Source organism: Phyllobates terribilis, unplaced genomic scaffold (assembly GCF_046119375.1).
Source record: "Phyllobates terribilis strain yellow unplaced genomic scaffold, ASM4611937v1 Scaffold_7__3_contigs__length_470593459, whole genome shotgun sequence".
Taxonomy (NCBI): Eukaryota; Metazoa; Chordata; class Amphibia; order Anura; family Dendrobatidae; genus Phyllobates; species Phyllobates terribilis.
The window spans coordinates 427126872-427144728 of NW_027362767.1; the positions used below are offsets into that span (position 1 = coordinate 427126872).

At 42.8% G+C, this 17857-nt stretch overlaps 1 protein-coding gene across 4 annotated transcripts in view; it reads right to left on the bottom strand.

The window, feature by feature from the left end:
* Positions 1-1584: 1584 nt before the first annotated feature.
* The window catches only part of LOC141155194 (class I histocompatibility antigen, F10 alpha chain-like), a 213090-nt gene continuing 196817 nt past the window's right edge, over positions 1585-17857 (bottom strand). For 3 of the 4 annotated variants that reach the window (XM_073641925.1, XM_073641926.1, XM_073641924.1), the window contains exons 4-8: positions 15263-15535; positions 11209-11316; positions 9081-9110; positions 7783-7831; positions 1585-3736 (exon numbers count right to left, since the gene is read on the bottom strand). In XM_073641925.1, the coding sequence (XP_073498026.1) occupies positions 7785-7831; positions 9081-9110; positions 11209-11316; positions 15263-15535 (458 nt within the window). In that variant the 3' untranslated portion in view covers positions 1585-3736; positions 7783-7784. Of the gene's footprint in view, positions 3737-7782; positions 7832-9080; positions 9111-11200; positions 11317-15262; positions 15536-17857 lie in introns of those variants that run through there. The other variant, XM_073641927.1, reaches the window with a different exon arrangement.

The following is a 17857-nucleotide window of genomic DNA, read 5'->3' on the forward strand; positions in this document are numbered from 1 at the left end:
GGCCTCCACACTCCATACCATCCTGCCAGTTCAGGCAAAGTGGAAAGGATGAATTCCACACTCAAGACCCAGCTCTTGAAAATGACCCAAGATCATCCCCTCTCCTGGCCCGACCTACTCCCCATAGCATTGTATCATATCACACACACTCCTCAGGCCAAACATGGGCTGACTCCCTATAAAATTCTGTTTGGGACCCCACCCAAGATAGGAGAGATTAGGCCCCAAGAGTTGTCTGAAACACATGATAGAGTGGTAAAATTTGTGATTGCCTTGTCTAGAGAATTGACTAACACCCGCTCTCCAGTATCTGCTTCTCTCCCAGAATCTACAGGTGATGCAGTACATGATTTCATCCCAGGCGATCTAGTGTATGTGAAGAAGTTTGTCCGGAGAGACTGCCTCCAGCCGCGGTTCGAGGGACCGTACACTGTGCTTCTCACCACCCCGACGGCTCTGAAACTTGAGGGCAAGAGCACCTGGATTCACGCCTCCCACTGCAAGAGAGACAGAACGAGTCTATAAAAGATGACTACCTTTTTCTATATCCTTTCCATATGCTTACTGTCTGTCCCAGGGTGGACAGCTACCACACAGGGGTAGATACCTCCTTCTTCTCAAGTTGGTTGGGAGGGCTCAAGGGATTCCTCCAACAAGTTTGTTTAGTAATGGGAGGTCTACTAGTATTGGGCCTGGTGGTCCTGTGCTGCATAGTCCCCTTATACAGGAAAGCTATAACCAATGATGTCCCAACCTCCAGGACCTTTTTGAATCAAGAGAATATATGGAGAAATACACTCCTTTGAACAAGTCTGACCAGACCCCCCATAACAAAGTTCAATTGAAAGATTCAGTTTAGGATCAGTTGGGAGAACTCCATGTGTCACCCAGGATAGGGCTCGATTGTCTGGGGGCGTCCCATAAGGGGGCAGCTTCTAAGATGATTGGGTGAAGAAATCCACCTCCCCTCTCCCCACACATGGACAGTCTCAAAGGCCCCGAAGCAAGAGAAAGCTTAGTGTTTAGGGGGGAATGTCGGGGTAAAAGAGAATATATATATTTGTAACTTTTATATTCTTGTAACTTTTATACGCTTTTTTTGCTAATGTACTAACCACCATTTTGTGTCATATAACAATAAGCTTTCCTTGCTACGTAATTACTCAAATCGAAACTTAAACTAAGACAGTTCCAGTGTTGTCAAGACTTATTTCAGAGAAACGAAACAAGATTATAAGCTGACGGCTGCAATATCTGCCCAGAGACTGAGATAAGGAGATGTGGACCAATCAGGAGTGGCCAGACACTGGACTTTCATGGCTTACCCCGCCCCGGACAACCCCTATCCCCTCCCCATTATGTAGTGTATTTAGATTTGTGCATGTAAAAAATAAAGGCAGAACATTGCTGAGGACGTTGTCTGTAGTAGTCTTCTGAGCATGCTCTGAGCTTGAACCAGCTTGTTGCCTGACTCATTCTTTGAATGGTTGACCCATGCTCATAGTTTGAATTTGGAGTGACTGGAGGACGAGTGGAATGTCATCACGACCCCCACAAAAGTAACACAAAAAAAGAAACTTGTGATATCAGTCTAATTGTACTTTATTGATAAATTACATCGTAAGAAGCTCAATAAACGGGAAATACTGTAAGATCCATACAATAGAGGCGCTTACATTCTCATCTGCTTTTATCTCCTCATACATTGATAATTATTCCTATTTCGAACAAAATAAAAAAAACAAACTACGAGATAATAAGTTTCCTTATAATTTGAATTATTTTATTCTGTGACTGGGAATCTTTAGTGGTGTTCTGTGATCTCACATTCAGACCTCAGTCATTAGCATCAAATTATCTCTGATTAACCAGTATGATTTCCCTGAATCCCTTTACAGTCGCTGTATCCTCTCCTCCCATCACTATCTGTCGCTGTATCCGCTCCTCCCATCACTATCAGTTGCTGTATCCGCTCCTCCCATCACTATCAGTCGCTGTATCCGCTCCTCTCATCATTATCGGTCGCTGTATCCGCTCCTCCCATCACTATCGGTCGCTGTATCCGCTCCTCCCATCACTATCAGTTGCTGTATCCGCTCCTCCCATCACTCTCAGTCGCTGTATCCGCTCCTCTCATCATTATCAGTCGCTGTATCCGCTCCTCTCATCATTATCAGTTGCTGTATCCGCTCATCCCATCATTATCGGTCGCTGTATCCTCTCCTCCCATCATTATCGGTCACTGTATCCTCTCCTCCCATCACTATCGGTCACTGTATCCGCTCCTCCCATCATTATCGGTCCCTGTATCCTCTCCTCCCATCACTATCGGTCGCTGTATCCGCTCCTCCCATCATTATCGGTCGCTGTATCCTCTCCTCCCATCATTATCGGTCGCTGTATCCTCTCCTCCTATCATTATCAGTCGCTGTATCCTCTCCTCCCATCATTATCGGTGTTATTCAGTGACCCGACCCCAATCTTCCTCTTCACACTGGGATCAGATGAGGCGTATAGCGTTATTACACCGCACTGTAAATGTGATAGGACTCAGATCTGATAATGAGGAGCGCTGCATCTCCAGATTCATGAGCCGAGGATGAAGAACGAGTCTTTATTATTTTCCCTGTGTGATATGTAAGAACGGATAATGACGCCTCCAATATAATACAACATCCGGCTGTGATGTCTCCTACACTGATATCAATCGTACAAATGTAAAATAAATCACCAAAATTAGAGAAAAACTTGAAAGAAGGAAAAAAAATAAAACTTAAAACCTTATTGAAAACATGAAGCAAATGTAAATCATGGAATAAAACTATATAATGTTATATAAGTCGATCCGGCCTTCACTATAAAGCACTTTGATTGCAAAGAACTGTAAGATAATAAAAAGTGTTAAGACAAAACCCCAAAACCTTATTGTAATTACCTACTAAAAGTAAAGGAAAATCCCTAGTACGTGAGACGTCTAATCATACACATGAAGGAACCTGCCATATAACATTCATCAACAATGCTGGGTATTCATCATTTCTTGGATCTTCTAGAAGTTGATCTGTCAGATACTCGGCAGCCTGTCCATCATTGATGTGAGGAGTGGGGGCGAGATCTCCCCTAAATACATCAAACTCATAACAAGAAAAAACTACTTATATACAGCCCGGAAGTGCCCCTGACTGTGGAAACGGGCAATCGGCCGCTAGAGCTCGAAGGTCGCAGGAGGCCGCACATTGTCTGCACCTTCCAGTTCTTCTCCATGTTAAATGATGGCTCTCCAGTAAAGGGCCACCTAGGTTTCCTCCATATACCCTCATATAGCGAGCGGACAAAGGCTGTATAGTCAACTCCACACACAGAAAATACATCTAGAGATAGATTGTCTGACCAAAATGGCTGAGATCCAGGTATGGGGTGTCAGATCACACGTCATACTCTCATGTGGACAATCTCTGTGACCCGTACAGATCTCAATAATACAGAAGCGTCTGTAGAGTTCAGTAATGGAAGAATTTAGGGCCTTCAACTTTTTCCAGCTTTGTGAGATGTTTCTGTGGTAATATTGTCTGAGCGGCCATGTTATCCCGGGATTAGGACAAATGTTAATTACATTATTGTATACGGCAGGTTCCTTTTCAATTACACAAAATGAAATAAAGTCATTGTGACAGATGAAAGGTGAGATTCTTCATAGTCTGGATAAATGGAAGCAGAAGACGTCTCTCGTCTGGTTCTGTAATGACAAAAAGAACAAAATAATCACATTACAGGTGATTACACTGGTCTATTATTATCATAAAATGCTCAATAACCTTCTATAACCGAGGAAAGTAACATTGATACATAAAACATTGTGGTCAACATTATGGCACCCCTGAATATTAAGTACACCCTGTAAACCATCACATGGGATAAATCGTTTAGTGAAACTGCTTGGAAAAATGGACACAAAATGGAAAACCATATAGGACAGGATTAATGGAACCAGCTGTTCAGTTTACAACAAAGGATAAAATGACACTTATCTAGAAATCAGACTCGTCTCCATGTTGTCAGTGATCATATGACTTTATTTAGTTTTAAACTGGTGGCTTTGACGCTTTCAGGTCAGTTTTATTCCATGTTCACAATGACGGAAAAGACAAGAGAACTATCTGAGCAGACCAGAAATACAACCCCTGGCAAAAATTATGGAATCACCGGGCTCGGAGGATGCTCATTCAGTTGTTTAATGTTGTTGAAAAAAAAGCAGATCACAGACATGGCACAAAACTAAAGTCATTTCAAATGGCAACTTTAGGGCTTTAAGAAACACTAAAAGAAATCACGATAAAAAATGTGATACTCAGTAAGAGTAAGTTTTTTCAGACCAAGCAGAGGGAAAAAAATTATGGAATCACTCAATTCTGAGGAAAAAATTATGGAATCATGAAAAACAAACCCACAAAAGAACACTCCAATATATCACTAGTATTTTGTTGCACCACCTCTGGCTTTAATAACAGCTTGCAGTCTCTGAGGCATGGACTTAATGAGTGACAAACAGTATTCTTCATCAATCTGGCTCCAACTTTCACTGATTGCTGTTGCCAGATCAGCTTTGCAGGTTGGAGCCTTGTCATGGACCATTTTCTTCAACTTCCACCAAAGATTTTCAATTGTATTGACATCCGGACTATTTGCAGGCCATTACATTGACCTTATGTGTCTTCTTTCAAGGAATGTTTTCACAGTTTTTGCTCTATGGCAGGATGCATTATCATCTTGAAAAATGATGTCATCATCCCCAAACATCCTTTCAATTGATGGGATAAGAAAACTGTCCAAAATATCAATGTAAACTTGGGCATTTATTGAAGATGTAATGACAGCCATCTCCCCAGTGCCTTTACCTGACATGCAGCCCCATATCATCAATGACTGTGGAAATTTGCATGTTCTCTTCATGCAGTCATCTTTATAAATCTCATTGGAAAGGCACCAAACAAAAGTTCCAGCATCATCACCTTGCCCAATGCAGATTCGCGATTCATCACTGAATATGACTTTCACCCACTCATCCACAGTCCTCGATTGCTTTTCCTTAGCCCATTGTAACCTTGTTTTTTCTGTTTAGGTGTTAATGATGGCTTATGTTTAGCTTTTCTGTATGTAAATCCCATTTCCTTTAGGCGGTTTCTTACAGTTCGGTCACAGACATTGACTCCAGTTTCCTCCCATTCATTCCTCATTTGTTTTGTTGTGCATTTCCTGTTTTGGAGACATATTGCTTTAAGTTTCCGGTCTTGACGCTTTGATGTTTTCCTTGGTCTACCAGTATGTTTGCCTTTAACAACCTTCCCATGTTGTTTGTATTTGGTCCAGATTTTAGACACAGCTGACTGTGAACAACCAACATCTTTTGCAACATTGCGTGATGATTTACCTTCTTTTAAGAGTTTGATAATCCTCTCCTTTGTTTCAATTGACATCTCTCGTGTTGGAGCCATGATTCATGTCAGTCCACTTGGTGCAACAGCTCTCCAAGGTGTGATCACTCCTTTTTAGATGCAGACTAACGAGCAGATGTAATTTGATGCAGGTGTTAGTTTTGGAAATGAAAATTTACAGGGTGATTCCATTATTTTTTTCTCAGAATTGAGTGATTCCATAATTTTTTTTCCTTTGCTTGGTCTGAAAACAATTACTCTTACTGAGTACCACATTTTTAATCTTGATTTCTTTTAGTGTTTCTTAAAGCCATAAAGTTGCCATTTCAAATGACTTTAGTTTTGTGCCAGGTCTGTGATCTGCTTTTTTTCAACAACATTAAAACAACTGAATGAACATCCTCCGAGCCCGGTGATTCCATAATTTTTGCCAGGGGTTGTACTAATATCACCAAGCACAAGCAGTACAAGACTATCTTCAAAAGACCTTATCATTTTGGACTCAAGAGGTTTTCTAATCATAGAACAGTGAAGAACCTTCTAGTATGTTGTGAAAAGAGGAAATTTATTAGAGAACCCTGTGGAAGTTGATTGTAAAAGTGGCAAAAAGCCATAACTTCAGGCTGAGCTGGAGACATCTGCAGTGAAAGTTTCCACCTGTACCGTATGCCACAAGCGGAACAAAGCAGAGCTCTATGGGCAAAGGCCAAGGAGGACACCACCGCTAAAAGAAAGGCATAGAAAAGAGTGAGGGAACTTGTGAATAGTTACATAGATAAACCACAGTCTTTTAAAAACATTTTATGGACAGATGAAACCAAACTTGAGCTCTTTGGCAATATATATCAGCATTATGTCTATAGATGAAATGAAGCCTACAATGAAAAGTGCCCCTAACATAAAGAGACACATGGCAGAGGATCCATAATATTGGGGGGCTGCTTTGCTGTCTCTGGAGGAGCTGAATGCGTCACAGGAACAATGAAATCAGACAATTATCAGGGCAGTTTAGACAAAATGTTCTCCCAGGTGTAAGAAAACTACAAAATGTCTCGTACAGCAGGAAAACTACCCAAAGCCACATCCAGAAGTACACAAGATGAAGAAGAAGAAAAAATGGAGTGTTTTACACCGGCCAGCAATGAGTCCTGACCTCAAACAAATGTAAAACTTCTGGAGAGAGAAGAAATCCGCTATTAGGAAAGGAAACCTGTGAACACTCGGGAGATGGAGAGAAATGTAGTGGAAGAAACTCCCAGCAGAGCGATGCGAAGAGCCACTGATGGCTACTAAACACGTCCGGAGGCTCAGGGAAGGAGCCTTTATTCCTCTCCAGGTCAGACACTATCAGCCCAATCATCAGTTTCCTCCAGATGTTAGTTGGCGTTTCTTTATCTAAATTCTGTATGTTAGTTGGAGATGATTGTAAAAAACACATAAAATTCATAATGAAATTCACAAGGCAAAAAGAAACTCCACAAAAATGGTCACTTCTCCCAGAACACATAGCAATGACATACAGAATGTGTAACATAATATCAATCATTTATTACATTAATAATAAAATAAACCATCATAAATTATGGAGATCGCATCATATGTGTGGAGAAGGGAGAGCCAGGGCCGTGGAGTCGGTAAGCCAAACCTCCGACTCCGACATTTCCAGGACTCCGACTCCCTCATACACGGCTCATGTGTAAGTGATAAATTTACTGTAGCACAGATTCATCTCAGCTAAAAGTCCAGACCCTCAGATCAGGAATAGGACAGACAGTTATAGGACATTTCAGAACTTTCCCAAATTCTTATGAAAAAATATTCCCCACAAACTGCATTGAGTTACTGTACCCAATTTATTATATATTTTAGGAGTCGGAATCGCTCCATTTTATACCGACTCCACCAAAATGGGCACCGACTCCACAGCCCTGGGGAGAGATAAAGATTATTGGCTGCGCCTGATGGTCTCATCCAGGCGGTAAAGACCCTCGTTTTGCAAGTTGTCGTCTTTCCCTCATGGTTCACAGAAATAACAACGGTCGTCTGCCCAAAAGGACTGCCTGTTTTTACAACTTATTAAACTTCTTTTCTTTTTTGGCCTGTAAACAGCAGTAATGAGGCCGCTCCTCACAGTCCATGTACTGGGGATATATAACATTTATACAAATGCTGATCACATTATAAATAGTCCCTATATTCCAATATATGACATAAAATGAGAAAAAGAAAAAGTAACTTTACTAAACCTCTTCCCACTTTTTCTCTAACCCCAGTAAGTTTCCTCTTATTCCTGCCCCCGGTTTCTTATCGCATAGATGGCGGCACAATTACAGAAGACGTCACCACTCACCATTAGGCTTTGGCGGGATAATTAGACGAGTTAGAAGATGCGTCGGAAGCTGCGAAAATAAGAAATGATGGAAAGTGAATTTCACATTGTAATAAAATTCCACAGAAGAAACCGGATACAAAGTTCAGGAAAACTTTGTTTTACTGTTATTGGACGGGTTTGTAGTTTTTTAAGTTATATTCGTTCAGGTCTTGTAGTTTTCAGAACTCGCTATAAAATTCTCCTGGTTGTGTTTCATCCAGAGAGTGATCCCTTCTGCCATCACTCAGGTGTAAGGAAGGAAGATAATGTACAACTTATACAGAAACGTAAAGGGACCATGCAGTATTAGGGAAGCATGGCGGCTTCTTCCTACCTCAGCACCTCGCGGTCCACAGGTTGTGTCTGGTGTTACAGTGTTATTGTAGTAAATGGGGCCGAGCTCCCCCCCATATACAACCTGTGGACACGTGCGCTGCCATGTTTCTATAACACAGTGCAATTAGGATATAATGAATTTGTAGATTGGGGTCCTACAATTAAGGCGCCCACCTATGAGCCAGAACAGAGAGTTACTGTGTAGGAGCCGCCGTCCGTCTACTGGACACAAGACATTCATGTCTATCCTTGATGCTGAGGCCAAACCCAGAAAACCTGCTCAAACTATGGATTATGATGTAATTTTACACAATATACATAATCGTCCAGCAGCCTCTATATACAGTCACATGCTGCCGCCTCTATACACAGTCACATGCTGCCGCCTCTATATACAGTCACATGCTGCTGCCTCTATATACAGTCACATGCTGCCGCCTCTATATACAGTCACACGCTGCCGCCTCTATATACAGTCACATGCTGCCGCCTCTATATACAGTCACACGCTGCCGCCTCTATATACAGTCACACGCTGCCGCCTCTATATACAGTCACATGCTGCCGCCTCTATATACAGTCACATGCTGCTGCCTCTATATACAGTCACATGCTGCCGCCTCTATATACAGTCACACGCTGCCGCCTCTATATACAGTCACATGCTGCCGCCTCTATATACAGTCACACGCTGCCGCCTCTATATACAGTCACATGCTGCCGCCTCTATATACAGTCACACGCTGCTGCCTCTATATACAGTCACATGCTGCTGCCTCTATATACAGTCACACGCTGCCGCCTCTATATACAGTCACACACTGCCGCCTCTATATACAGTCACACGCTGCTGCCTCTATATACAGTCACATGCTGCCGCCTCTATTAGTCGCCGTCACAACCAGCGACATCTTAGCACAGACAATATACACAATACTCACTGCCGGCCGGCTTGTAATCACGTTGCTTTTCTGTAATAAAAGAAGATGGAATTAAGAACCTGAGGATCCATCACTAACACCATATAAATAATAGGTATAATGGGGGATAGATGGGCGGAGAGGACACCGACATGAGCCCGGCTGTCAGTGGTGACAATAAGGATCAGGGGTGTGAGGAGTAAAATGCGGTGCAAGCCCCAAAATAAACATGGCGCATCTTTTTCTGTCCGTGCAGCAGACTTTGAAGTTGACACCTGGTTTAGATTTGTATTATAATTTACGCCATTTTCTGATGGAAGCGGCCGCACCAGACTTGTCCTCATTTTCAACAATGGCAAAAAGGGTAAAATAAAAAATAAAAAAAATGGTGTATGGCAAAACATGATAACAAAAATTGTTCTGGATTCAGAGAGACAGTCGTCAATTCCCAGCGTCATCCCAGAGCGTCACACATCTGTCCTGATAGAAGAGACAGATCATGGATCGCTCCTGACTGACGGACGGACGTCTCCTGTACTGACACAGAAGTGACTGCAGATTTAATGTCCAGTCCCAGTAATAGAGAACAGCGCAGGACCACACCGAGGAAACGTGCGGCGTTACCAGGGCACTGTGACTGGCACACTTACATGGGCACTGCTGTAATAACCACGCTGTGGGCACTGCTACATGATCAGCTCATGATCACAACTAAAGTGAGGGCACAGATCCAATTGTCTGTAGTGATAACATTCACAGAGCAATGCCATGTGGCATTTATCACTATTCTGGCCTGCGCAGAGGTAAGGTGGCACTGCTGCGCAGAGGTAAGGTGGCACTGCTGCGCAGAGGTAAGGTGGCACTGCTGCGCAGAGGTAAGGTGGCACTGCTGCGCAGAGGTAAGGTGGCACTGCTGTGCAGAGGTAAGGTGGCACTGCTGTGCAGAGGTAAGGTGGCACTGCTGTGCAGAGGTAAGGTGGCACTGCTGTGCAGAAACTGTGTGACTCATGTGAGGCGAAATCCAGCAGTATGGCTTTGAATTGAAAAAATAAATCAGAGGCCAATTTGTAACCGTTGTGTTATAAAGAAGAATGGTCTGTACGTGTATGTGTTCATATGTCATACTAGTCATCTGTCACAGGAGACCACAGTGATGGCCAACAACTCTGGAGGGCGCATGGCGGAGTCAAGACATGGAAAATGAGGGCTCACCACTAACATTACATTGCTGACAACCCATTAAAGTTGGTAACTAATTTATACTATACAGGACTGTAGAAAAGCTTTAAGCAGGAGTGGAGAAAATGCTGAAAAGTCTTTCAAAAATAGAAGTGTAAATAGTTTATTTTTATAAATTTACAAAAAGGAAAAAAGTGAAAGAGTGAAATAGAAATGTAAAGTAAATCCATATTTAGTGTGTCCACCCTTTCCCATGTTTCCAGACACACTTGCACACAGTTTTTGAAGGACGTCAGCAGGATGTCGGCTTGAGGAAATCCTTCTGTCTCTACATGTAATTCTACACAGACTTGATGGTGTGAGGTCAGGGCTCTGTGGGGCAGTTTCATCACTTCCAGGACTCCTTGTTCTTCTGTCATGCCACAGGACAGACATAAAGACAGAAGGTAGTTGTATTGCATCAGCAAGATCTCTCCTAGAGAAAGATTCCAAAGCAGACGGGAGTTTCAAGATGTGCTGTTCAAGATCTTTTCTAGAAGCACCAAGAAATGGGCAACATTGCGAACTGTAGAAGCATCCAGTCTGTCTGGGATCACATGAAGATACAGAAGGATCCGCACAAGCCTCATACACAGAAGATCTGGGGTCAGTTCTCCAAGATGTTTGGAACAACCTCATCCGAATTCCTTCAAAAATTGTGTATAAGTGACCAAGAAGAGATTAAGATAAATGGTGGTCACCAAATATTGATGAGATTCACATTTCTCTTTTGTTCATTCACTTTGTATTTTGTTAATTGCTAAAAATAAACTATTAACATTTCTATTACCGATAGCTTCTTAATCTGCAGCATTTCTCCTATACACCTGCCTAAAAGTTTTGCACAGTACTTTGTGTGTTCTATATGTTATGTATACATGCACAAAACCACATTTGCAAGAGAAGAAACACGACATTACTGATTACTTACTTTTATACACAAAAACTCCAATGACAACAGCAAGGAGAGTGACGACCGCCACAGCAATGACCACAGCGATGACCACAGCTGTGGGAGACACACGGGACGATTTTGGTTCTGGTTAGAAAATATAAAGGAAAATATGATCAGCGGATTATACTGAGAGCGTCATGTATCACTGACATCAGTCTCCTCTGGTGATGACGTATGTGTAGTGTATAGTATAACATACATGTACATCTCTCATGTATCACTCATATCACTCACATCAGTCTCCTCTGTGGTGATGACGTATGGTACATTTCCATTTATTTCTTAAGATATTGTACAGCTGTTAACCTGTTATTTTCCTTCTAAGCTTCATTGCGCCATCTGTAAACAAACTGTTTCTCTGCATTGCCAAAAAGCTCTATTTTTGTTTCATTGATCCACAGAACATTTTCATAGAAGTATTATGGTTTGTCAAGGTACACTTTGGCAAAGATCAGTCATTCCTTTTTAGGTCTTTTCTTCAGCAATGGTTTCTTCCTTGGCCTTCACCCATAATACTCTGCTTGGTTTAGAGTGCGGCATATGGCACTTGTTGAAACCATGACCCCAGACTGTTCCAGGTTGGCCTTCAGGTCTTTGAATGTTTATTCGCACTAACCTTCAAAGACATCTGTCAATTTTCCTCTTTCCCCCACGTCCAGGGAGGTTCTTGACGGTTCCATGTTTGGCAAACTTCTTAATAACATTGCACACTGTTGAAACTGGCATACCAAGGTCTTTGGAGATGGTCTTATACCCTTTAGAAGTCTTGTGTTTGCTAATAATAGCAGTTCTGATGTCCTCAGACAGCTCCTTTGTCTTCACAATTGTGACAAAAGAACAGGACCGACCATGTAGCTTTTTAGAACAGTGAAGTAATAATTCATTGGCTAATTCCATGTCATATGGGCATCGACAATTAATCACAGGTGAATCTCTTTTGTGATTTACCACAGGAGAATCAAAAATGTGTTTCTATGCTAAATTAATGTAAAGAGTGCCAATACCAGTGACACAGCAAGCTTTAGGCTTTTCTCTTTTTCCCTCCCATTGTTTTTTTTTTAATTATTGTTTATCATTTGCTCTTTTGTATTTAACAGGAGTCTCTATACAAAAAACTGTTTCACTGGATTCATTTTTTTTTAGGAGATATTCCACATTATGTTCAAGAGTGCTAATAATGATGAGCAGGACTGGATATCATGTATCACTCACATTAGTCTCCTCTGTGGTGATGACGTATGTGTAGTGTATAGTATTACATACATCTACATCTCTATCTCTTCATGCAGCGCCCTCTTACAATATCTTCAGAAGCTGCAGATTTGGAGCAGATAAGATTCATATGTGAAATCTGTGGCTCCTGATTGTGTCTTTAGGGGCAGATTTACGGTATGAAAATTGTGTAAAGGAGAAAGTTCTCGCCTACAACAGCCAATCACAGCACAGCTTTCATTTTTCAAGAACAGAGTATGAGGTGAAAGCCGTGCTGTGATTGGTTGTTGCAGACAGATTTTTTTAAACATTTTTATGAATCTCCTTCTCAGCGTATTTGCACATTATATCTTTTAGACACCGGCGTATCCGCATAATTTTTGCTAGTGGTAGACATGATGCTCCAGGAAAACGCCGGCAGTGTTTTTATCTGAAGCATCTTCTTTGATATATATACACATACAGTACGGACCAAAAGTTTGGAGACACCTTCTCATTTAAAGATTTTTCTGTATTTTCATGACTATGAAAATTGTACATTCACACTGAAGGCATCAAAACTATGAATTAACACATGTGGAATTATATACTTAACAAAAAAGTGTGAAACAACTGAAAATATGTCTTATATTCTAGGTTCTTCACAGTAGCCACCTTTTGCTTTGATGACTGCTTTGCACACTCTTGGCATTCTCTTGATGAGCTTCAAGAGGTAGTCACCGGAAATGGTTTTCACTTCACAGGTGTGCCCTGTCAGGTTTAATAAGTGGGATTTCTTGCCTTATAAATGGGGTTGGGACCATCAGTTGTGTTGTGCAGAAGTCTGGTGGATACACAGCTGATAGTCCCACTGAATAGACTGTTAGAATTTGCATTATGGCAAGAAAAAAGCAGCTAAGTAAAGAAAAACGAGTGGCCATCATTACTTTAAGAAATGAAGGTCAGTCAGTCCGAAAAATTGGGAAAACTTTGAAAGTGTCCCCAAGTGCAGTTGCAAAAACCATCAAGCGCTACAAAGAAACTGGCTCACATGAGGACCGCCCCAGGAAAGGAAGACCAAGAGTCACCTCTGCTTCTGAGGATAAGTTTATCTGAGTCACCAGCCTCAGAAATTGCAGGTTAACAGCAGCTCAGATTAGAGACCAGGTCAATGCCACACAGAGTTCTAGCAGCAGACACATCTCTTCAACAACTGTTTAGAGGAGACTTTGTGCAGCAGGCCTTCATGGTAAAATAGCTGCTAGGAAACCACTGCTAAGGACAGGCAACAAGCAGAAGAGACTTGTTTGGGATAAAGAATACAAGGAATGGACATTAGACCAGTGGAAATCTGTGCTTTGGTCTGATGAGTCCAAATTTGAGATCTTTGGTTCCAACCACCGTGTCTTTGTGCGACGCAGAAAAGGTGAACGGATGGACTCTACATGTATGGTTCCCATCGTGAAGCATGGAGGAGGAGGTGTGATGGTGTGGGGGTGCTTTGCTGGTGACACTGTTGGGGATTTATTCAAAATTGAAGGCATACTGAACCAGCATGGCTACCACAGCATCTTGCAGCGGCATGCTATTCCATCCGGTTTGTGTTTAGTTGGACCATCATTTATTATTCAACAGGACAATGACCCCAAACACACCTCCAGGCTGACCAAGACGGAGAGTGATGAGGTGCTACGCCAGATGACCTGGCCTCCACAGTCACCAGACCTGAACCCAATCGAGATGGTTTGGGGTGAGCTGGACCGCAGAGTGAAGGCAAAAGGGCCAGCAAGTGCTAAGCATCTCTGGGAACTCCTTCAAGATTGTTGGAAGACCATTTCCGGTGACTACCTCTTGAAGCTCATCAAGAGAATGCCAAGAGTGTGCAAAGCAGTCATCAAAGCAAAAGGTGGCTACTTTGAAGAACCTAGAATATAAGACATATTTTCAGTTGTTTCACACTTTTTTGTTAAGTATATAATTCCACATGTGTTAATTCATAGTTTGTGAATTTACAATTTTCATAGTCATGAAAATACAGAAAATTCTTTAAATGAGAAGGTGTGTCCAAACTTTTGGTCTGTACTGTATATGTAATAAAATTAAAAGGAAAGCCACAAAAAGAGGAATTAATATTCCCCCAAAAATTCAAGAATTAACACAACAAAAAAGGGCAGCAGTATTTACCAGCCCAGAAACTAATGCAGCAAACCCATATAATAAAGATGGCAGCAACACAGGTGCAAAATACTGATGAGACATAAGGCGCTGGTCACACACAGGTAGTGCACAGTGTCCGGCTTACAGCCTTAGTGACACCCATACTATTAGATTAGATGGGCTGCCCTAGGGTCTGTCCTCATGGGGTGCACTTATATAGTACCGGACGGCCCGCCTAATCTAACAGTATGAGCGCCACTAAGGCTGTAAGCCAAACACTGTGCAATACCTGTGTGTGATCAGCGCCCTATACAAACCTTTTTTTTGTGTGCAATTTTCATACTAAGCAATCACTCCTCCATGAATTGGTAGGTTATGAGTGGTTGTCTCATCAGTATTTTGCACCTGTGTTGCCACCATCTTTGTAAAGGGGCTGCTGCATCCTGTGCATTAGTTCTGAGACCTGGGCAGGTAAATATTGTCCTTTTTTGCTGTGTTAATAAATATATATAATACTATCCAAGCGGAAGCCACCAGAAGAATGGACCGCTCACTTCTCATAACCATTTCGAGGCTTTCAAAGTTCGGTGACGATACAATGACATGTCACAATAGTGATCACCAGTCATGACATACTCCACAGTCTTACTCCCATTATCCGCCAGATACAGACACTACTCACCCCACACGATGTTCAGCTCCTGCTCCAGGCTGCTGTGATCCACATTACAGGAGTAGCTGTCGCCCTCTTTGGGGGTCACTTCTGCGCTGACCCTGATCTGATAGGTGCCGTCAGGATTGGGGAGGACGGGTGAGGTCTCATATAAGTGAACCTCGTCCTCTCCGTTCTTCATCCACTTCACATCCACAGCTCGGGGGTGAAATCCGTACACCTGGCAGTGAAGCTTCATGGTGTCTCCTTTCTCCTGACCGGACACCTTCACCTGGGGCCGAACTGAGGGAAGAAGAAGAGAAACATGGAGTCCATGCAGCACAGATCTGTCCTCCTGTCTGGGGGTCTGTACAATCAGCAGAGCCCCCTATGCTTTATATGACACTCAGAAGACCCCTGTGTTCCTCACATATATGAACCTCCATGACTGCAGATATGGCACTGCGGTTTGAGCGCTGCCGACTGGAAAATAATCAAAGGACAACACTGGTGGGCGAGGGAATGGTGGCTGTAAACCCAATACGATTTAACCACTTAGGGTCCATGCACATATTGTTTAGATGTGTGAGAACCCACCGAGTTGTTCAAGCAGAAAACGCTTCAGGAAACACCAATGATTTTTTGTCTTTTGCGTCTTTTTGGTTGTTTTCTGCGATGGTTTTGGCTTCTGATGTCTGGGTGGGGCGGCTGCCCCCAACGTACCCAGGTTGTGCTAATGAGTATTGTCTACTTTTATATGTTTTGTGTGGACCTTATTTGCTCAGATATACTCTGGCAGCCTCACTTGTATGCTGACTAGTGATGAGCGAGTATCTTCTGTTAATCCTTTTGGCGAGCATGGTCATGAAGTGATTTATCTGGGGATGTACAGTAGTGGAGAACCCCATTAACCTGAACACTATCTACCCTTATTGTATGTGCACACGGCGTCTTGTAGATGCTGATCGACCCGCCGAGTTTTACCAGAAGACACCGCTTATTCCTGTAGCGCCTTTATTGGTGTCTTTTTTCGGCGGCTTTGATGCTGGAGTCTTTTTGATCCCATTTAAATTCTAAACATGAAATAACGAGCGGCTAGAACGGGTCGGTGGCTTCTTTCAGCCTTTTCCCGGTTTTCAGAGCCTGAAGCTGATAAAAGAATTTAAAGACAGAACATGGTTTTGGTTTTCCTCCCTCACTTCTGTACTGACCGGATGTAACCTGACTATTCCTGAATATTATATATTATCTTTTTCCCTCTCATTATTTTTCTCCTTATATGATCAGATCTCAGCCTTATGTCTCTTACATTATATACAACGTGTCGTCTCCATTTCCTCCGAGGGAATCCTGTCTGTAGTCACTCGTGTACTAATATCCATATATATAAGAGACCTTTTCTATATGTCCTCAGGGGACACCTGAGATACCGCATGTACCTGATTTTACGATAATGAGTAAACATTGTTGTTTTATACTTACCTGGCGGGATCCTTCGCTGCAGATTCCTTGTCCTTGAATTCACTGCTGCACCCAATCCCGGGGGATCCGTGTGAGGATATACTGGGCTTCTATGCTATATTCATCCGGTGAGCGGACGCTCCTTCCCTCTTCCTTCATCCCCCTCCGGATTTGCATCTTTTATTTTTCCCTCCACCTCAGATTGTCAAACGTTGTGAGATGAAACGTGACTTGTGCTAGAAAGATGTGAGGGGATGAGGCGGACGTCTAATTACAAAGGGCAGAAGAGGAGGCCGAGTGGAGAAAGTGAGCGGATCTGTAGGATGAGGTCCGTTCACCTCTCTGGGCTGGAGGAGAACCTCCGTTTTATTTGCTTTCTTTGAACATTTGTATAAATCGGATACTATGGGGATTTCCATGTAAAGGTAACAAAAATGAAAGGGGTTATCTAGGACAATTTTTATTTTCTAACCATGTGCTTAAGAACGAACAGACAGGTGGTAGCTAACTACCTGCCTGTTCTACCTAGTGTGAATTAGAGCCATCACGGACCGCTCCTGCCGGCAATTCTACTGCTTCGTGTCAACAGAGCAGCTCTTCCTCTGCCGGGCTGTCCTGCTAATGGGGCGTGACTGCCAATGTCATGCTATTTTCAGGGAGCCGGCTGTCAATCAGCATGATGTCGACAATTACACCCCTTCAACAGAACAGAAGAGAAGCAGCCACTCTGCCTACATGACATCAGCAGAAGCCAAAGAATCACCGGCAGGAGCGGTCAGTGACCTCTCTGTGTCTGCAGAGATCTGCGCCGAGCAGAACAGGAAGGTAGTAAGCAACGACCTGCCTGCTATTTTTTTTTTTACTTTCTGCCGAAGAACTTAAGGCCCCGTCACACTTAGCGACGCTGCAACGATCCCGACAACGATACGACCTGTCAGGGATCGTTGCTGCGTCGCTATGTGGTCGCTGGTGAGATGTCAAACAGGCAGGCTCACCAACGATCAGGGAAGCAGCGACATCGTGGAAAGTATCTTTCCACGATGTCCTGCTCCGGTTACCAGCCTGCTGAAGTAGGAGCAGGCTGGTAACTATGGTAAACATCGGCTTACTAGGGGCACATGCGCTCCTAGTAACCCGTTGTTTATCATGGTTACCACTCTGCTA